Source organism: Indicator indicator, chromosome 41, assembly GCF_027791375.1.
Source record: "Indicator indicator isolate 239-I01 chromosome 41, UM_Iind_1.1, whole genome shotgun sequence".
Lineage (NCBI taxonomy): Eukaryota > Metazoa > Chordata > Aves > Piciformes > Indicatoridae > Indicator > Indicator indicator.
The window spans coordinates 323788-343292 of record NC_072050.1 but is presented as its reverse complement, the minus strand read 5'-3'; the positions used below and the strand labels follow the sequence as shown (position 1 = coordinate 343292).

Below are 19505 nucleotides of genomic sequence, written 5' to 3'. Positions count from 1 at the left end.
GGTGGGTTTGAGTTTGTTGTTTTTTTTTTTTATAGTTGATGCTTCTTTTTTATTATTTTTTTTTCTTTTTGTTTTCCATCCCCCCCAAAACCTTTCAGTCTTGGAGGTTTGGGGTTTTTTGTTTGCTTTGGGGTTTTTGTTTGTTTTTTTTTTTGGTTTTTTTTTTTTTGTCATGGGAAATCTTTCCGGGAGTCTCCGTATCGGTCTCGTGTGTTTGTTTCTTTAATGTTGCCTCCCTCTCCTCATCTTTATCACCAACAGTTTGCCTCCCCCCCACTTTGAACCCCCATCACCCCCACTTCCCAACCCCCTCCCCCCCACTTTAACACCTCCCTGTTCCCCAAGCCCTGCTGAGTCGGGGTGTGGTGGGGATTTGAGGGGGGCTGGGGGTTGTTTCTCTTTGCCCCCCTCACCTCCTGTTGTTCTGGGGAGCACTCTGTGTATGTGTGTGCCCCCCCCACCCCCAAAGCACTGCAGCCCCCTGCAGCCTGCCTCCTTTTCTAGAGCAGCCGCTGGGTTAGTGACCTTTTGATAATGTCCAGGTTTGGTGACGTTCAACTCGTTTCTTTCTATATTTTTAGGACCAATCTCGTTTTTAATCAGGGTTTAGAGGGAGGGGGAAGGAGGGGGGGAGGGGCAGCTTCATTGTGTCACACCCCCCCTTCCTTTCTCCCCCTCCAGTTGCCTGTTGATGTCCCCATGAGCTGTAGGACCCCCCCGCGTGTCGCGTCCCCCCAGAAATAAAAAACTCACGTTTGATAGACACACAGTGGTCCAGGCTCTCTCTGGGGGGGTCCTGGGGTGTTTGGGGGTGAGGGCTTGTGATAGTTTTTGGGGGTGCTGGGCTATGGGGGGGGGTTGGGTTATTGGGAGATGTTGCAGGGGCCTGTGGGCTCTGGATGGCTGCAGGGACCCTGTCACAGGCTGAAAGGAGGTGATTTGGGGGAGCTGTGAGGTGCTGGGGAGGTGCTGCCACAACCCCCAGGCTGTTGTGATTCTATCTAGAAGAACAGCCAGAAGGAGGATCTGGGAACTTCCAGGCCTGTCAGCCTGACCTTGGTGCCAGGGAAAGGCATGGAGCAAGTCCTAAGGGACATCGTAGAATGGTCTGGGTTGGAAGGCACCTCCCAAGGCCATTTGGTCATGCATGGGACAAGATGATTTGGCCCAGACAGTGTGGGTCCTGCTGAGCCAACCTGATCTGGGGCCAGGTGCCCTGCTTGGTGGATGAGGGGAAGGCTGTGGCTGTGTCCACCTAGAGTGTGGTAAGGCCTTAGAAACTGAGTCCACAGCATCCTCCTGGAGACACTGGCTGCTCCTGGCTCAGGTGGATGGAAACCTCACCCAGCTAAAAGTTGGCTGATGGCCAGGCCTTAAAGGTAGTGCAAAAGGGAGCCAACTCCAGGGGTTGGTTGAGAGCAGGTGAACAGGAACGAGCGTGGGCCCAGCAGCCAGGCCTGGATCCGCAATGGTGTGGTCGGGGGACCAGGAATGTGTCCCCCTCTGCGCCGCACCTTGAATCCTGGATTCAGTTTTAGGCCCCTCCCTCCAAGCGCACTGAGGGGCTGGAGCGGGTCTAGAGAAGCCTTGAGCACCACGTTCGTGCGGAACGACTGAGCGCGACGGGGATAAAAATCATCCCCCAGGCCTGGAAGTTTCTCTAACCGCGCTCCGAGCCTCGACTGCGAGGGCCTGGGGCAGCCCACTCCCGCGTGGGGGGAGGCTGGGCTCCCTTCCCGTGCAGTAGTGCAGCCGCAGCGGGCCCTCACACAGCGGTTCCCACCCCTCCCTGCGCGTGGAATAGGCCGGCCCGGCCCCGCCCCTGCCCCGGAAGGCCTCGGCGTGCCCCGGAGGAGGCGGTCAGTGGCGGCAGGAAGGAGGGGGCCGGGCCCTGGCGGCAGGAGCCGGAGGCGGAGCCCGAGTGTCCTTATTGCTGGCGCGACCGCCGCCGGGCAGCGGGGAGCGCGGCGCGGATCGCGGGCCCGCTGGCCTGGGAGCGGGCGGCAGGATGCTGCTGTTCGTGGAGGTGAGGCGGAGCGGGGCCGGGCCGGGCTAGGCCAGGCTGGGCCCTGCTGGGCCATGTGGCGGGGAGGCCGCGCACGCCGCTCCGCTCCGCCGGCCGCGCCGGGGGGAGGGGACGGGGCTGACACAGCAAATCCGGGGGCGGCGGCCGTGGGCCCGACGGGTGGAGTGGGGGAGCTCGGCGCTCGGAAAGGTTCCGCCGGCGCCGCGACCTCCGAGTGGGGGCGGCGCGGGGCGGGTGAAAGGCACTGCGGTGACCTTCCGGGGGAGCCGCCGCACCGCGGCCTGGCCTGAAGGTTACGCGCGGCTGGGGCCCTGGGGCTGGTGGGCCGCCGCGTCAGCTTCGGTCGGCGGCCGCCAAGACCCATGGGGCCCCTTGCGCCCGGTGAGGCAGCGGGGAGCAGAGCGGCGCCAGCGGGGCAGGCCCGGCCCGGCGGCCCTCGGTAGCACACGGGCGCCCCGAGCCTCTGCACGCTGGCGCCTGGGCGCGCCGGGGGCAGCGGTGCTGCCTTAAACACAGGAATGGAATCCCCGGGGCTGGCGGGAGCGGAGGTGATTTTGTAACAGCGGAGGGAGAAGGCTCGGCTGGAGCGGCCCAACCGTTGCTGCATGCGGCCGGCTGGGGGACCGCGTGGGGCCCGGCTGCTAGCGCGGCAGGCCCGCCCGCAGACAGCGGGGCACCGGGGGAGGGCGCGGGGCGAGTTGGGTGTTGCTGTGTCACTCCCTGTGCAGGAGGACTGGGGGGCAGCGCCTTGGTCCGGGTCTGGGTCCGCAGCCGGTGCCCGTGCTTGGCTTGTTTGCGGCGTTTCACGGGATTCGGTGGAGCAGTTCCAGCATTTGCTGGACAAACGCAGGCAGCTGGGCAGCTCCTTTGAACTTTGCAGTACGTTTTGTTCGGAAAGCAAACAGCTGCTGGGTTAGAGAAGGAATCACAGAAGCACAGAATGGTAGGGGTTGGAAGGGACCTCTGAAGATCATCGAGTGCAGCGCTCCTGCCAGAACAGGGTCACCTAGGACCACATCTTGAAAGGCTCCAGAGGAGCTCTCTGGGCAGCCTGAGTAACTGGGGGAAGCCTTTGTCCTGCTAGTGGTGTGTCCAGTGTGGTGCTGCTGCTCTTTTACATGGATCTCAGCATCCTTGTGGTTAAGAACCTCAAAATAAAAAGGTTTGGACACCATCTTCTTTTTCTGCAAATAATTATCTCTGTTTTCAGCTGGACGTTAGTTGACTTGCTTGGAGAGGCAGAAAAAAAAGGTTTCATGAGTACAGAGTAGACAGCTCTTAGGAGCTTGGTTTTCCAGCTTGTAACTTGGAAAGGAACTATTCAGGTTGCTTGGAGCTGCCAGCAGCCAGGAGCTGCCAGCAGCCAGCCCCATCCTTGGTGGCCTCTCCAGGCAGGTTCTGGAACCCACAGCAGTGATGTGGAGTGGTTGTGTTGTGGATGGAGCTCAGACTGCTTGAAGGGACCTGAAGCAAATGAGGAGCCTGTGAATCCAGACAGCAGACATCTGGGAGTGTAGGGAATACTGTTCAAGGACAAACTGAGCTGACCTGGGGAGCTTTGTTTGGTTTTCCTCTCCCACTCACAGCCCTGCGAGTTGGTTTCTGTCTTCGTTGGGGGTGCATCAACAGTGTTTGCATTTGAGCTCCTGGGGACAGTGTGGACTTTCTGAAGCTGCCTTTGCACTGCCAGGATAGGGAACTGGAGCTCTTGTCCAGGTGCTCTGGAACACTGCAGTCAGGGTGCTTGGAAGCAAAGTGTAGCTTTTATCCTGGGATCTTTGGGGCTGCCTGACAGAGAAGGTGCAGAGCTGGGCTGTGATGGAAGTGCTGCATCTCTCAGAAGGCTGAGCTGACTTGCTGCATGCTTTGGACACCACTGAGGTGTGCCCGTGGTGGTTGTGCATTGATGCCAGCACAGCACCTGTGCTTCCCTGTATCTGTCAGCTCAGAGCCCTTGCTGCAGCGAGGGAGCATTTTGCTTGCACTCTTGATTGCTGCAGGTCTTTGGCCAGCCTGCTGCTAAATGCTTTGGGGGAAGTGTCATTGCTGCTGCCTTGCTGTGCCTGCTTTGGGGTCTGCTCAGCAGGCCACCTGTTCCTGAGGCAGTGTATTGCTAATGGATGGTGAAGATTGCATCCTGGGCATTTCAGGTGAGGGAAATGCTGCCCCAGGTGTCAGCAGCAATCTTGCCTAGCTGGAAAACCAGGCCTGTGGGATGCACTGAGTCTTGCTGTCCCTTTTCCCTGGCAGGGGAGGCTTCCTGCTTTCCTCTGGGTGAGAACCCCCCTGGCTGTCCCTCTTCACCCAGAAGTGAGGGGCACATTGGCACAAGTCAGGGTGGTGCCATTGTCAACCGTGCCTTTGCTGAGGGGTGAAGGAGACAGCTCTGGTCCTGGAGTGCTCACTGGCTGGTGAAAGGAAGCCCTGCATGCAGTGGTGGAACTCTGGCCATTGATTGTCCTGAGAACGACCTGGGGCCTCCAGAACAGGGAGCTGTTGTTGGCTGGAACCCTGTGGTCAGTTCCAGGGCAGCTCTGCCTGTTGTTTTCGGGCTGACCCCAGCTTGCTCTGTCTTTTGTTTTCCTTTCACAATCTGGATGAGCTTTGAGAAGGTGGCAGGCAGCTCTGCTGGCCTGTATCTGAGTGTGACACAGATGGAGATTTCCCTTCCTCTCCTGTCTTCAGGACAGCTCAAGGTTCCTTTCCTAGGTTTGCTGACCTTCAGGCTTTGTTTGGTTTGGTTTTGTTTTTCTCTCCCTGCTCACATTTCCCCTTCTGCAAAATGTTCAGATTCTCACCTCACAAGCTTTAGTGACTTCTCTTCTAGATTTTTCCCTTCCAGAGACTCTGGGAAACCTGTCACAAGCTCAGAGTTAAGATTTTGATTGCAGGCTGATTTGAATTGCTACTACAATAGAATCCTTGGGAAGGAGCTGAGCATTTTCATCTTTGTTGCCTTAACTGAAGCTGTAAAATGGAATTGAGACTGAAAAATGCTCTTTGCTGCCCTTCCAAACTGGGATGGATGCTTCCATAGGCAGTGCTGAGGGATGGCTGAAGGAAAACCTTTGATCCCCATTTGCAGAGAGGCACAAAGTGGAGGGAGGCTGTGCTGAGGGGAGGAGAGCTTCGTCAGCTGGTGGCTGCCAGAGAGTGTTCCTAACCTTTGTCACTCTGTAAAGCTTTAACCTCATCATGAAAGTTCCCGATAGCAGCTGGGGGTTTGCCCTGCAGCCAGCCCAGCAGGCTCAGTGCTTGGCAGCCTCAGTGAAATGAGCGGGAATTGGTTTTTGGCCTCTTCAGAAGAGCTGCTTGGCAGAGCAGAGCAGGGCTGCTCCTGCAGGGCAGCTCACTGCATGGTCAGGGATCCATGGAATGATTGGTTTGGAAGGGACCTTAAAGATCCCCCAGCTCCAACCCCCTGCCATGCCAGGGACACCTCCCATAGCCCAGGTTGCTCAAGGCCTCATCCAGCCTGGCCTTGAACACCCCCAGGGAGGGGGCATCCAGAGCCTCCCTGTTGCTGAGTTTGGGCTTGTCCTTGCTGCAAATAGCTTTGGAACTAGATGTGACCTTGGCAGAGGAATTATCTCTAAAGCTCTTGCAACTGCTTCCTTATCCTTTTTGCTTTGTTTGAGGCCTGGGAGTAAGCCACTCCTTAATTTCAGACTCCAGGAGGCTGGCCTCTGAAATATCAAACTTCCTTATTTGTGTGTCAGTGAGATAGGAGCTGGCATTGGTGGCCTTTGCCTTTTAAATTCAAGCACAGTGTGAGTGAAGTTGGCATTGGTCAGTGCTGGAGGAGACTCTGTTAGCTGCTTGGGGTTGCTTAGGAGCTCTGGGGAGGAGAATTCTTGCAAAAGTAAAGTTTTGTTGTCTGTGTGGAGTGGCTTAGTTGGAGCTGTTCAGCCTGGAGCAAAGCAAGCTCCAGGGAAACCTTAGAGCAGCCTTCTAGTACCTGAAGGGGCTCCAGGAGAGCTGGGGAGGGACTTTGGACAAGGGCTGGGAGTGCCAGGACAAGGGACAATGGCTTTGAGCTGGGAGAGGGGAGACAGACTGGAGAGGAGAAAGAAATTCTTGAGAGTGAGGGTGGGGAGGCACTGGAACAGGTTGCCCAGGGAGGCTGTGGCTGCCCCCTTCCTGGAGCTGTTCAAGGCTGGAGGAGACCCTGAGCAGCCCGGGCTGGTGGGAGGTGTCCCTGCCCATGGCAGGGGGCTGGAACTGGCTGCTCTTTGAGGTCCCTTCCAAAGGCATTCCTTGGATCTCTGAATCGCAATGGGGCAGAAGCCATTCCAATGCTTATCCTCTGTGCTGTTGTTGGACTCCTTACCCAAATGAGCTTCTGAGCAGCTCTGAGGAAGGGACCTTGGAGGCCACCATCTTCTGCTGTAGGATTGTTTGTTGCTGCCAGGGTCCAGACTGGAATCCAGCAGTTTCTCCTCGCTCACTGTTTACCTTCATGCTCTGATTATGGCCCTTGCTGCCCACTCTCTGAGGGGTCTGATCCCCAACTCCCAGCAGGCTGTGAGGGTTGTGTGCTTGTCTTGGCACTTCACAAATTTGAATCTCTTGGTTCCAAGTAGAAGGAGAAATTTTTGGTGTGAGCTGTAGGTGAAGTCCTGGGGAGGTTGGGTGGATCTCAGGTAAGTCCCCGAGGGGGAGCCCAGGTCGTGTGTGATCAGCACAGATGTCTCTGATTCAGAAAGTCATTAGTTTCTTGTCCTTGAAATTTGTTTTTTTACCTTCCTTTCTAGGAAGGGGTCTGGAGAAGGGAAAATTTCCCTTTCTGGTGAAAAGGGCCTGGAGTATTATGGCAGCCAAGCCTTTAAAAGCTTAGGAGGTCCCCGAGTCCCTGACGGCTAAGCCACGTCTGCTGCTGGTGTTGTCGGATGTCAATACAGAGGGGGTGAAGGCAACACTTCTCATGGAGGTAGAAATGAACTACTTGGAAAACACCAAGGATTTTCCTCTTTTAATTAATGAAAAAATCACATAGGTGCTTAATAGCTTGGGTAGAGACTGGAGATGTGGAACTTGATAGCCAATCACTAAATTCACCTCTGCTGTCTGGCTTGAGCCCTGCAGAGTCCTGGCTGTGGCTAACTGCAGCCTCTGCTCTCCCCAGCAGGTAACATCCAAGAGTGCTGGCTTGAACCCCAATGCAAAGGTCTGGCAAGAAGTACCCCAGGGGAGCAGTGAGGCACCAACAAATGGAGCAGAGCACTCGTGGCAAGACACAGCAGCGGCACAAGGGACTCCCACTGAGGGTGAGGTGCTGGGGGGGCTCTGTTTGCCTGCTGGCTGTGGTGCAGCCCTTGCTGGGCAGGGCTGAGGCTTCCCTGCAGGAGTTAGTGGTGAGGAGCAACCTCCTGCACTGCAGGTTGTTGGTGCTGACATAGCAACAAGTGTTAAATGAGCTTGAAAAGGCACTTTGCATAGGGCAGCTTTGGTTGAGGAGGTCAGGAAGGTGTCCAGAGCTGTGCCAGGACAGAAGTCAGCAGCTCAGAGGACCCAAGGGGCTCGGTGATGACGGAGTAACGCGCTAAGAGGGAAGGGAGGTGCTTAGCCTGTGAGATGGTCACCATTGCTGCACTTTGGCACACTCCTGACCCTGTGAACAGGAAGATAAGGTCTGAGGGCCACCTACAGTCCTGGCAGATCAGTGAGATCTTCGTCAGAGCATGGCTCAGGTTGAAAGGGACCTCTGAGCTCATCTGCTGCAACCTCCCCACTGTGGGCAGGGACCCTTCTCAGCCAGACTCAGCTGCGCAAGGCCTCATCCAGCTTGGCCTTGAACACCCCCAGGCAGGAGGCATTTGCAGCCTCCTTGGGCAGCCTGTTCTAGAGTCTCACCACCCTCTTCTTCCTCACTCCAGTCTAACCCTCCTCTGCCTCAGCTCCAAACTATTCCCCCTTGGCCTTGTCTCTAGACACCCTCATGAAAAGTCTCTCTGCAGCCTTCCTGTAGGATGCCTTCAGATATTGGCAGGCAGCTCTAAGGTGCCCCTGGAGCCTTCCCTTCTCCAGGCTGCACACTCCCAGCTCCCTCAGCCTGTCCTCACAGCTGTAAGTAGATGCTGAAAGGCTGAGAAGCAGACTAAGTGCAGGCACTTCAGTTGCAGCTTTCTTGAGTGTTTGCTGTTGGCAGGCAACATTCTCAAGTGGCAAATATCCTGAAGCTTGTGCTGGGGTTTGTGTTGCTGCTGTGTCCCTCTGGCAGGTAGCACAGAGGCTTCAGAGGAGAGCTGCAAGCAGTATGAAGTGATGTATCCCCCAGCTTGTGAGGCCACCAGAAATGGCACAGGAGTTGATGAAGCATCTGCCAATGGAATTGTCCTGGCAACTGAAGAGCTTGGATACCAAATCTATGAAGTGTCTGGTGAGTGTTCAAGGCAGGGGTTCAGTATCTGTGTTCCTCTGCAGTGATTATCTGGAGGAGGAACTTGGAGAGGTTCCATTCAGTGCATGTCCCAGAAGGTCCAAGGTAGCCACAGCACTTGGGCAAGGGGGTGGCAGCTGTAGGATCCAAGCCACTCTGGGAATGTGCAGTGTGGTCTTTAGGGTGTCTTAGCCTTTCCCTCTTAGTCTTTCCCAGCAGGTTTCATTCTTTTACTGTGCAGTGAAACATCTTCCTGCATGGGGAGGCTGAGGGCTGATGCTGAATGTGGTCCCTTGCAGGTGAAGGCAGCTCCACAGTGTCCACAGAAGACATCAGGGAATGTTTGAAAAAGCAACTTGAATTCTGCTTCTCCCGGTACAGTAGAGTTACCTCAACCTCCTGGGAGCCCTTCAGTGAACTGCTGCCAGCCTGTTACTTTCTAGGGTTTTTTTTGTGCTCTCATCCTCACCAGCAGCAGCTGGGAGTGGGGTTTGGGGGTGGTATGGAGCCAGGCTGCTGAGTGCCCTGTGGTACCTTTCAGTGCCTTCACTTCTGTCCCTCAGTGAGCCCTGAGTTTGACTTCTGTGTTTCACAGCTGTGAGCTGTGGAGGTCACTGAGTTGTGTATTGCCAAGAGAGGTCTCTTTGGCCAGGTCCTCTCTGCACACTGACCTGCAGAGCACTCTGGCTTTAAGTGTTTGAATTCTCTTCTGGTTTGTGTTCATCTCTGCTGGGCTTTGCCAGGAGGGGAAACCTGAGGCCATTTTGGCTGGATATTTCAGCCTCAGATGCTCCTGTGAACAAGGGTCAGGATTTAACCAACTTCTGTCTTGGCAGTGAGAATCTCTCAAAGGATCTCTACCTGATGTCTCAGATGGACAGTGATCAGTTTGTCCCAATTTGGACAATTGCCAACATGGAAGGCATTAAGAAGCTGACAACTGACATGGATCTGATTCTTGAAGTGCTGAGATGTAAGCCTGGGGTGGTTTGGTGCCTGGGTTATTAAAACAAAGAATCCTTCCTTCAGTCTCTTGGCTGCTTGAGCCATGCTCTGGTAACTGGTGACAGGATCCTTGTTCTGCAGAGCTCCAGAGATTCACAGAATGCTTTGGGTTGGGAGGGACCTTTCAAGCCCATCCAGTCCAACCCCTGCAGCCAGCAGGGATGTCCCCAGAGCAGGTTTCTCAGAGCCCCAAAGCAGCCCAGGGGAGAGGGGAAAGTGGAGAGCTCCACAGTAGTGAAAGTTTTGTTCTGGGAGCAGAGCTGATGCAGTCTGGTTCCTCAGGCAGAGCCATTCACAGTTTGTTACCCCTTGGGTGAGGGAGGCTACTGCTGAGCTGCTCTGCCCTGCAGTGTCCGCTGTTAAAACAACTTTTGTGCTTTGGTTTCAGCTTCTCCTATGGTACAGGTGGATGAGAGAGGGGAGAAGGTGAGACCAAACCACAAGAGGTGCATCATCATCCTCCGTGAGATTCCTGAAACAACTCCCATAGAGGTGAGCACACAGGAGCTCAGCAGGGGCTTGGTGCTGGCTGGCAGAATGGTTCAGCTGCAGCCCAGGCTGCTTGTCTGCTGGCATCTGGAATTGGTTCTTTCTGTGTGGATGCTGCACAGCTGCTTTGCTCTCCCTTTAAAATCCCATTGCAGAGCTGTTGGCTTCATGGAATGGGTTGGGTTGGAAGGGACCTGGAAGGTCATGCAGTCCCAACCCTCTGCCATGGACACTTCCCACCAGCCCAGGAGGGGGTGTCCACAGCCTCCCTGGGCAACCTGTGCCAGTGTCTCCCCACCATCACTGTACAGAATTTCTCCCTGAACACACAAAGGATAATTTGGTGCCTGTCAGAGGAGGTCAAACACATTCCCTGGTCAAAGGGGAAGTGCAGCTGAGGAACTGCAGTGTAAGCTCCTGGGTTTCGTGTTCAGCTTACAGGTTAGAGCCTGGTCCCCTTACTGCCTGGTTTGTTGTCCCCTGCAGGAGGTGAAGGCTCTGTTTAAGAATGAGAACTGCCCCAAGGTGATCAGCTGTGAGTTTGCTCACAACAACAACTGGTACGTTACATTCCAGTCAGACACGGATGCACAGCAGGTAAGGCTGCCACCAGCTCTTCTCTTCACCCCAGCACCTCCATTGTTCATCAGGGGTTCCCCTCTCTGCTTCCTGGAGCTAAACAAAGTTGCTTTGCTGACCTTTCTGCTCTTTTAGGAGATGATTTGCATGTTCTGATTAATACAGACAGGAGAGATGCAGGCTCAGAATTCCCTTCTTTGCCTCTTGGCTCGGTGCTCTCCAGCCATAACTGGCATCCAGTATCCTGAACTTGACCCTCAGAACTACTCTGGTTGGAAAGGATCTTCAAGATCCTCAAGCCCAGCCCCTGCCTAACTCTGCCACGGCCACTTTACACCACACCCTGGAGCACCATATCCAGATGGCTTTTAAATACAGCCAGGGATGGCAACTCAGCCTGCTCTGGCCTGTGAGAACCCTTTGGGTACAGAAGCTTTGCTCAGTGTCCAACCTAAACCTTCCCTGGCATAACTTGAAGCCATTTGCTTTTGTCCTATCAGTTGTAACTTGTGAGAAGAGACCAACCCCCACCTAATTCCAGCCTCCTTTCAAGGAATTGTAGAGAGCCAGCTCTCCTCTCAGCCTCTTTTCCTTCAGACTGAACAGCCCCAGCTCTTTGTAAGACTTCTTCTCAGGACCCTTCCCCAGCGTTGTTGCTCTTCTCTGGGCCTGCTCCAGCCCCTCAATGTCCTACTTGGAGGGAGAAGCCCAAAGCCATTCCTGCTGTTGTTACTATTGACGATCTTGTTACTGAAGGGAAGCACATTGCTGTCAGACCCTTCAGGACTCAAACAAGCACAACTGTACCAAGATATTCTAATTTTGATCTCTTTTTTTTTTTTTTTTTTTGTCTCTGCAGGCATTTAAGTACTTAAGGGAGGAAGTGAAAACTTTTCAGGGCAAGCCAGTAATGGTGAGGCTGCTTTGTGTGAGGTTTCTGTCTGATGGGATCCTCTGTTTGTGCATTCAGGGCAGGATGCAGTGAGGAGTTAGCAGTGGATGGTTCCTAGCACTTGCTCTGTAGGCACTTGACTTGAACTAGGTCATAGAATCAGAGACTTGGTTTGGTTGGAAAAGGCCTGCAAGAGCATCCAGTCCAGCCAGCACCCCCACACCACCATGGCCACCAAACCCTGTCCCCAGGTGCCGAGGCCACGAAGTTCTTGGAACACCTGCAGGGATGGGGACTCCACCACCTCCCTGGGCAGCCTGTGCCAGAGTCTCACCACCCTCATACTGAAGAACTTCCTCAGCTCCCTGCTCTCCCTCAGCTTCAAACCATTCCCCCTTGTCCTGTCTCCAGACACCCTCACAAGAAGTCCCTCTGCAGCCTTCCTGCAGGATCCCTTCAGGCACTTCAGTGCAGTTTTTATTTGCCAGCAGGAATCAATTCACTTCCTCCTTGCATCCTTTCTGTTCTTTCAAGAAGGTTTTCATGTTCTGCTTCCCCTTTTTCCCCAGCTGATATCTGTGATGTGCTTTCTTCTCTTGCAGGCCAGGATAAAAGCCATCAACACATTTTTTGCTAAGAATGGGTACCGGGTGGTGGACTCCAGTGTGTACCCTCAGCCAGTCCAGACACAAGCACAGTTTGCCTCCCCACTCTTCATGCAGCCTGTATATAGCCCTCAGCAGTACTCCATTTACAGCATTGTGCCTCAGACCTGGTCTCCAAATCCTGCACCTTACTTTGAAACACCACTGGTGAGTCACAGCTGATGCAAGTGAGAGGAGGTCAGCCCAAAATGTCAGGGATTTGGTTGATAAAGCAGGGGGGGCAGTGGGCTTCCAGGTGTGGAATTGTGGAATGGTTCAGGGTGGAAGGGACCTCGGAGCTCATCTGCCCCAACCTCCTGCCATGGGCAGGGACGCCTCTGCTGGACTTGGCTGCTCAGGGCCTCATCCAGCCTCCTAAAGCTGCAAGCCCTTGTTCCTCTGTGTCTATTTCAGGCTCCCTTCCCCAACGGTGGCTTTGTGAATGGCTTCAGCACCCCAGGCTCCTACAAAGCCAACGCTGCAGCCCTCAGCATCGGGCGCCCCTTCCACAGGACTCGGTAAGCTGCCCCTGCCCCTCCTGTGCTGCTGACATCTGAAGTATTTCCTGCACTGCTGCAGCCCTTCTGCTGCCACTGGGCTGCTGTTTCTGATGCTCAGATGTCTGAAGTTTTTCAGCCTGGTTTATAAAGGCATCAGTGTGGCAGCTTAAGAACTTAGGCTGCTGGCTGTGTGTGCTGGGGGGAGCAGAGGTGGCTCCTTAGAAAGACCCAGAGGAATTTCTGCAGACAAAGGGCTTCCTCCTGAGGTAATGCTTCTAATGCTGTTTGTTACACACTGATTACAAACTAGTGCAGCACAAATGTCAGCCACTCCTGTTGTGTGATTAGCCTTGCAGAGAGCCACTCAGTGTGCAACTGACTGCTGGATGCTAAAACTGCCTGATGCTGTTCCTGGGATTTGTTTGCCTTATCCTCATCTTCCCTGGCATCTCAGCTCAGTCCTCACACTTACAAACACTGAGGAGGAGGAAACAGCTTTGTGTTTGCTGGGACAGTTACTCTGTGTAAACACAATGGAGTAGTTTGTGTGGGTAAAAGTTGATTTATTTGCAGGCTCCTTCGCTGCCTTCAGCCTGGGGGCTGGCAGCAGGGGAATTGCTTTGGATGTGTTTGAGAACTCAGCTGCCAGTGCCAGAAGTGGGACTGGGAGGCACTGCAGGGCTGTGGCTGTTGGCAGAAGGTGAACTGCAGGATTTGGTCTTAGGGGTCTTGGTGCAGGCTGTGGGTGATGCTGGTGGTGTGGGGATCCAGGCTCAGGTGCTGGGCTCCTAGGTAAGAGCTTTTTTAAAGGTTCTTGTGCTGGTTTTGTGCCCAGACCTAAAGCCTGGAAAACCCTTAGGCTCTCAGAAGTGTGAATGCTGACGCTGTACCAGAGCTGTGTGTTCCCAGCTGCAGTGCCCTGTGAATCGCATCTGTGGAATCCTTCTGCTTTCAGAACCCTTCTGGTTGTGCCAAGACTTCAGTTTGTGGCACTGCAGCCCTGGTGCAGTGACAGCTTTGGGGTGCAGCCTGTGCAGGGGCTGCTGCTTTCCCTTGGCTGTTGTCTCTCTCCTGCTCAGCCTTGGTGCCAGTACAAAGCTCTGCTGATGCAGCCATGAACATTGCCATGCTGGCAGCAGGCTGCAGTTGTGCCTCAGACAGTTCCAGCCCTGGAGCCTTGGCCCAGTGATGATCAAGTATCGCGCTAGGAGAGGACAGGTCCAGCAGTCCCTGGGCTGGGCAGCCTGCACTTCATGCTGCTTCCTTCTGCTCTCTCCTCTCCTCTCCTCTCCTCTCCTCTCTGCTTTCCCCTTCATTATCCTTCCTTATCTTTTCTGCTTTGCTCTTCTGCCCAGACCAGGCTGTGGCCTTCTCTGTGATAGCTGAGATTATGAGATCTGAGGGCTGAGTGCTGGCTTCGAGAACCAACTGAGCAAAAGGAAGGAATTAAGTTAATTTTCCTCCTCCTCCTCCTCCCTCTGCTCTTTGCTGATGGAAAACTTCACCTTACTGGGGCCTTAAAACTGATCCTTAATGTTTCTTGAAGCTGCAGAGCCTGAATTGCTCTTTGTTCAGTTATCTTCTCTTGAAGTGCAGAAGAGCTTCATCCCTCTCTGCCTTTGGGTCTCTGTCCTGGCTCATTAACCTTGATTTGTTTTGGCAGTTAATGGCCAAGCACTGGATTTATTTCTCTCTCTGTAGCTAAACACTTGTTTAAGCCTCTCTTATTTATTTTGCCTGCATTTGTGGCAGCATCCTTGTGGGAAAGGGAGGTTGAGTTGTCCTAACACAGGGACTCCTCAGTGCCGGTATTGGTTAGACTCACATCTGTCTGGCTGGCCATCCAGAGGGTAACTTGAAATGGCTCTGGTCCAGTAGTGTGATTTGAGCCCTCAGAGCTGTCAGAGGGAGATGTTTGGTTTGTTCTTTACCCTCTGGATTCACTCAGCTGCTGCTCTGTGCCCTGCAGGGTGAAGCCTCACTTCCGATCCTCCAGCAGCTCAGAACACGCTGGGGAGGGTCCAGCTGCTGCCAGCACCATGCCAGTGGGGGAAGGACCACCAAGCAGAACCAGCTCGAGGAATTTTGTGATGGAGAGACACAGCAGCACGTTACCTGGGCACCAAGACCAAGGCTATTCCCAGAAGGATTCTCCTGCCACCCAGATGGAGCAGAATGGAGATTATGGCCTTGGGAGGGGCAGGTAAAGAGCTGAGTTTGCTGCTTCTTGCTGTCACACAGCAGTGCAGCTGGGACAGGCTGCTGGAGGCTCCAAGGGTCATCAAGCACCAGCACAATCCATGTTTCTGCAGTGACTGGCCAGGGGAGAAGAGGCACTGAAATGAGCTGGATGTGCTAAATACTCAGCTGGGAGTGAGGGAAGGCTCTGGGGAGCCCTGGGAGCTGCATTTCAGTATCTGAAGGGCATCTGCAGGAGGGCTGGGAAGGGGCTGTGGTGGCAGGATGAGAGGGAATGGGTTGGAGCTTGAGGAGCTTCCCCTCTGTGCAGAGGAGGAGGAATGTCCTCACTGCCTGCCTTTGCCTTTCCAGGAGAAATGTGTTCCGAGGCCGGCGGAGACGGGAAGAGGAGCGAGTCCCAGTGAGTGCCCTGCCTGGGGCAGCTGCCCCAGGGCTGGCTGCTGGCTTGGCTTTTACTGAGGGAAGGGCACAGTCCTCAGGCTTCTGGATTACACTCAGGAGTTTCAGTGTCTCTAGCCCAGAGGACTCTGGGGGGACCTTAGAGCTGCTTTGCAGTGCCTGAAGGGATCCTGCAGGAAGGCTGCAGAGAGACTTCTCATGAGGGTGTCTGAGACAGGCCAAGGCGAAATGTTTTGGAGCTGAGGCAGGGCAGGGTCAGACTGGAGCTGAGGAAGAAGTTCTTCAGCAGGAGGGTGGTGAGACTCTGGCACAGGCTGCCCAGGGAGGCTGTGGCTGCCTCCTGCCTGGGGGTGTTCAAGGCCAGGCTGGATAAGACCCTGAGCAGCTGAGTCTAGCTGAGAGGTGTCCCTGGGCATGGCAGGAGGTTGCAGCAGATGAGCTCTCAGGTCCCTTCCAGCCTGAGCCATGCTCTGGTTAATTCCCTGACCCTTGCTCTGTGCTTTCAGGCTGGGGGTCCTGGCTTCATTAACAGCTGTTTCCCTTCTCTAGAGACCTCAGCCTTCAGCAGAAACAAAGACTCAGACACCAAAGTTTGACTTGCTAGCATCAAATTTCCCACCTTTGCCTGGAAGCACAGCAAAGGTACCAGGAGAGCCTGTGCTGGAGAGCAGGATGTCAGACATTGTGAAAGGAGTCTGCAAAGAAAAGGTATCAGCACACTCTGCAGGTGGCTCCTTCTTGCTCTAGGTGCCCCTGCTCTGACAGGGGGGTTGGACTGGATGATCTCTGGAAGTCCCTTCCAACCCATTCATGGATCTGTGATGTACTGAGGAGTAACTTGAGCCCTGTTGTGATCTTTCCATGTTTTGCAGCTTTCCCTTTCTGTGGAGGAAAGCAAGGATTTGGTGCCCAGCTGCTCAGCTCCTCTTCAGGAAGAACAGATGCACAGCCCTGCCCCACAGTCTGTGCCTGGTGCCAGCTCACCAAGTCAGCCTGAGGCTGTGGTGTTAAGGTATGGAGAGGGCCTGAGTGGAGCTCTGGCAGTGTCTCAGCGAAGCCTCCAGCTGGTGGCCACTTTGCTGCTTCCTCTGTCTGTGGGAGGCTGTTTCTCTAGAGGCCACTAGATGGAAGTGACAAACTGTGGTGGTGGTGGCTGAGCCACTCTGCTTCAGAGGAAGCCAAACCTTGCTCAGAGATGAATGTCTGAGCTGGGTTGGGTTCACTGGGGACTTGTTCTTGGTTTGACAGCACGGTTCAGCCAGACAGCAAACCAGAGGAAGTGGCTGCTCAGAAGGATGTCCCCAGCCGTGCTTCCCCTCCAGTCTCTGTCTCTCCTGTCAGCACTGCAAAGCCACCAAGGACAAACCTCCTTTCACCTTCAGTCAGTGCAAGCACAGCTCCTGCTGTGGTGGTGCAGGTAGGGCCCAGGGCAGGGGGGCAGTGGGGAGTATGGGGAGCTTGCTCTTGGGTGTGCTGATAGCTACAGAGTCACAGATTGCATTGGGTTGGAAGGGACCCTCCAAGGGCATCCTGTCCAGCCCCCTGCAGGCAGCAGGGACAGCTCCAGCCAGAGCAGGCTGCCCAGGGACACATCCAGGCTGACCCTGAATGCCTCTAGGGACAGAGCCTGAACCACATCCCTGGGCAGCCTGTCCCAATGTTTCACCACCCTCACTATGAAGTTCCTGCTGATGGCCAACTTAAATCTTCCCTGCTCCAGTTTCAAACCCCTGGCCCTACCCAGGAGCTTCTCTTGTGCAGTTTGCCAGAGCTGTGTTGCCATCTCTGGCTGTGTTCTTGCCAGGGTGCCTTGGGTGTTCTGGAAGAGCACAGTGTGGCTGTTCAGGGCTAGGTTGGGCAAGGCCTGGAGCAGCCAAGTCACAGTGAGAGGTGGCCCTGCCTGTGGCAGGGAAGTTGGAGTAGATGAGCTGTGAGGTCCCTCCCAAGCTGAGCCCCTCTGTGGCGTGTAACCCCTGCTGCTCTCCTGTGTTCCCGCAGGAGCCTCGCAAGCTGAGCTATGCTGAAGTCTGCCAGAAGCCCCCAAAGGAGCCTCCTCCAGCTCCTGTCCAGCCTCTGAGGGAGCACCGAGCCAACATCGTCCCCCCTGCCAAAGCTGAGGAAAATGGCAGCCCCGAGAAGGCTCCAGAGAAGGCTGCTGAGAAGGTGGAAGGTCGGGGGAAGGATTACTCTGGGTTCCGAGGGCCTCCCCGGGGAGCTGCTGGGAAAATCAGGGAACAGAGGCTGCGGCAGTTCGGCCGCAGGGCATCGCCTCAGGGAGCGCCGCGACGCCTGGGCAAGGAGCAGTTCGTGCCACCACGGTCACCAAAGTAACACTTGGGCAGCCAACTGCTCTCTTATTTAATTTGAGCTGTGAACTTAATTAAAGCAGCAAAGGAGAGACACTGAGAAGAATTGATCCATGAAGGGGAATGCAGCCTGGTTTGTGTGCCAGAGAAGCGTTGGAGGGTCCCAAACTTCACCTGGAGAAGTGATTTCAGAGATGCTGGAGGATTCCAATCAATATAAATACAGATTATCAGTTTTTTTTTTTTTTTTTTTTCTTTTTTTTTTCTGTTTTTGTTTTTAATTTGCAGAGGGTTTCCTGCTTGGAATCAGCTTTGGGGCTGTGAAAGTGTTTTGACAAAGTGAAAGGACACAAACTGAGCAATGGAGCTGTCCCTCGGTGTGGGAGGAGAAAAGGCTGAGAGAAGATTATTTTTTAAAGAATGAGGATTTCTGTACAATTAGAACTCTTTTTTTTTTTTTTTAACCTATTTAACAGTTGGCTTGGTGGCTGAGGTGTCTGCCACTGATGGCTTTGCTTTGCAGAGCACATCTGCAGCTGAGGTGCTTGGGCAGTGTGAGTGCAGTGAGTGCAGCCAGATGCTGCTGGCAGGACTTAGTGACTGAATGTACTGCTGGAGGGAGCTGTGTCTGAGCTTCAGGTACAGGCTCTTGACCTTACTAATAACTAATTTGCCAGCTTTGGGAGCTGTTAACTTTTACAGGCTACTGGATTGTAGATCAGAGCACCTGGACAGCAAAAGTGATGCTCTAGATGCAGTTGGAGGGAGGCAGGAGGCAGCACATCAGAGTTTTTCATTTGCCCTTTTCCTCACCTCCTTTGGAGGGCAACTCTGAGGCCTGGTGAGGTTTTTTTTCTTGCTTGTTACTTTCTCTAATCTCTTGATTACAGACTTCTGTGCATTTATCTTGATAATGTTTTCCTGAGGCAGGCCCAGCTGTAGGGCTGATGTGTGGCCACACAGTGCTTGATGTTAGCATCAGGAGCAGTGCAGCTGCAGGTGTGGATTTCTGCCTGGCTGGTAGGAACCCTGAGCACAGAGCTGTGTGTGCCAGCAGCAGGGCCACACTGATGGCTCTGAGTGCCCAGCAGGTCAGAGCCATGAGTGCTGCCCTGTGCTGCTGTTGTGGGTGCTGCATGCTGCCAGGCAGGGTCTGTGTGTGCGCAGGGCTCTCCTTGTTTACAGCTGATGTGGTAGCAAACTGACTTCTTGTACCTGTTCAAAGTGAAGCTAAAGGTAAAGTTAAACAAAAATTCTCCTCTTCAGAGGAGCTACATGAAAGGTGGCTGTGTGCTGAATGAATTTGCAACACTTTTGTGTAGTGAGTGCTTAATTCAGAGCTGATCAGGATAATGACTGAAAATTCAGTGCATTAATCTGCCCAGAGCAGCATGCAGAGAGGGCAAAGTTCTCTCTAAAGCCTTAGGGCAAAGCAGCTTCTAGCAGTAAGCATCACACCTTTGGGTTTTTTTTTTTCCTTTTCTTTAGTGAATAGCAAATGTACACATTTAAGGTTGTAAAGTTGTGAACACTGGAAAACAAAAAAACAAACCACAAAAGAAACAACCAAAAACCAACTCAATGAATCTCCATGAAAGAGCTTAGTCCAAGATCCTGCTGTTGCCATAGAGTGAATGTAAGTGGCAGTGAAAACCAACTGTGAACATTTTCAGCTTCTGATTGCTTAGCCAGAGGAACCCCTGGCAGTTTCCTTTCCTCAGTAGCCATTCTCTGAGCAGCTTTGGCTCTGGAGAGCACTCAGATCTCTTTTTCTTGAGCTATCTCTAAAGCAGAGCTGGCACTTCCCTAACTTATTCTGCAGCTTGGCAGTTGCTTTGGGTTGGATTCCTAACACAGTGGTGGTGCAGTGCTGCAGTTAACTCTTCATTCCCAGGCATGTGCTTCAAGAGGGATTTTATATATCTGTTAGATATATATTGATATATAAAAGTCTCTCTATTTTTATGTATATTGGATATATATGTAATAGATATATAAGCCCCAAAACCATTCTTCATTTGAAACTACCTGGACTTGGGTTTGGGAGGTGGTTTTTTAGTCCTTTTTTTTTTTTTTCTTAATTCAGT

General features: G+C 53.7%; 1 protein-coding gene across 5 annotated transcripts; it reads left to right on the top strand.

Moving 5' to 3' along the window:
• The first annotated feature begins 1996 nt into the window (after window positions 1-1996).
• On the top strand, window positions 1997-17664 carry LARP4 (La ribonucleoprotein 4). 5 transcript variants are annotated; one of them, XM_054397150.1, is made up of 16 exons: window positions 1997-2026; window positions 7152-7293; window positions 8247-8405; window positions 8705-8780; window positions 9242-9378; window positions 9799-9902; window positions 10386-10496; window positions 11338-11391; window positions 11973-12182; window positions 12429-12532; window positions 14484-14717; window positions 15065-15113; window positions 15662-15820; window positions 16003-16124; window positions 16361-16529; window positions 17111-17664. In XM_054397150.1, the coding sequence occupies exons 1-16, from the start codon at window positions 2009-2011 to the stop codon at window positions 17441-17443; spliced, it is 2181 nt and encodes a 726-aa protein (XP_054253125.1). In that variant the 5' UTR covers window positions 1997-2008; the 3' UTR covers window positions 17444-17664. The 5 variants fall into 5 exon arrangements, with proteins under 5 accessions (XP_054253125.1, XP_054253123.1, XP_054253126.1 ...); XM_054397148.1 differs by having other exon boundaries at window positions 15985-16124; XM_054397151.1 differs by having other exon boundaries at window positions 2009-2026; window positions 7155-7293.
• Window positions 17665-19505: the final 1841 nt, after the last annotated feature.

Coding starts and splice junctions, on each gene's coding strand:
- LARP4 (XM_054397148.1), top strand. Junction 9,903..10,385: donor CTGAAACAACTCCCATAGAG/GTGAGCACACAG, acceptor TGTCCCCTGCAG/GAGGTGAAGGCTCTGTTTAA. Junction 14,718..15,064: donor TATGGCCTTGGGAGGGGCAG/GTAAAGAGCTGA, acceptor TTGCCTTTCCAG/GAGAAATGTGTTCCGAGGCC.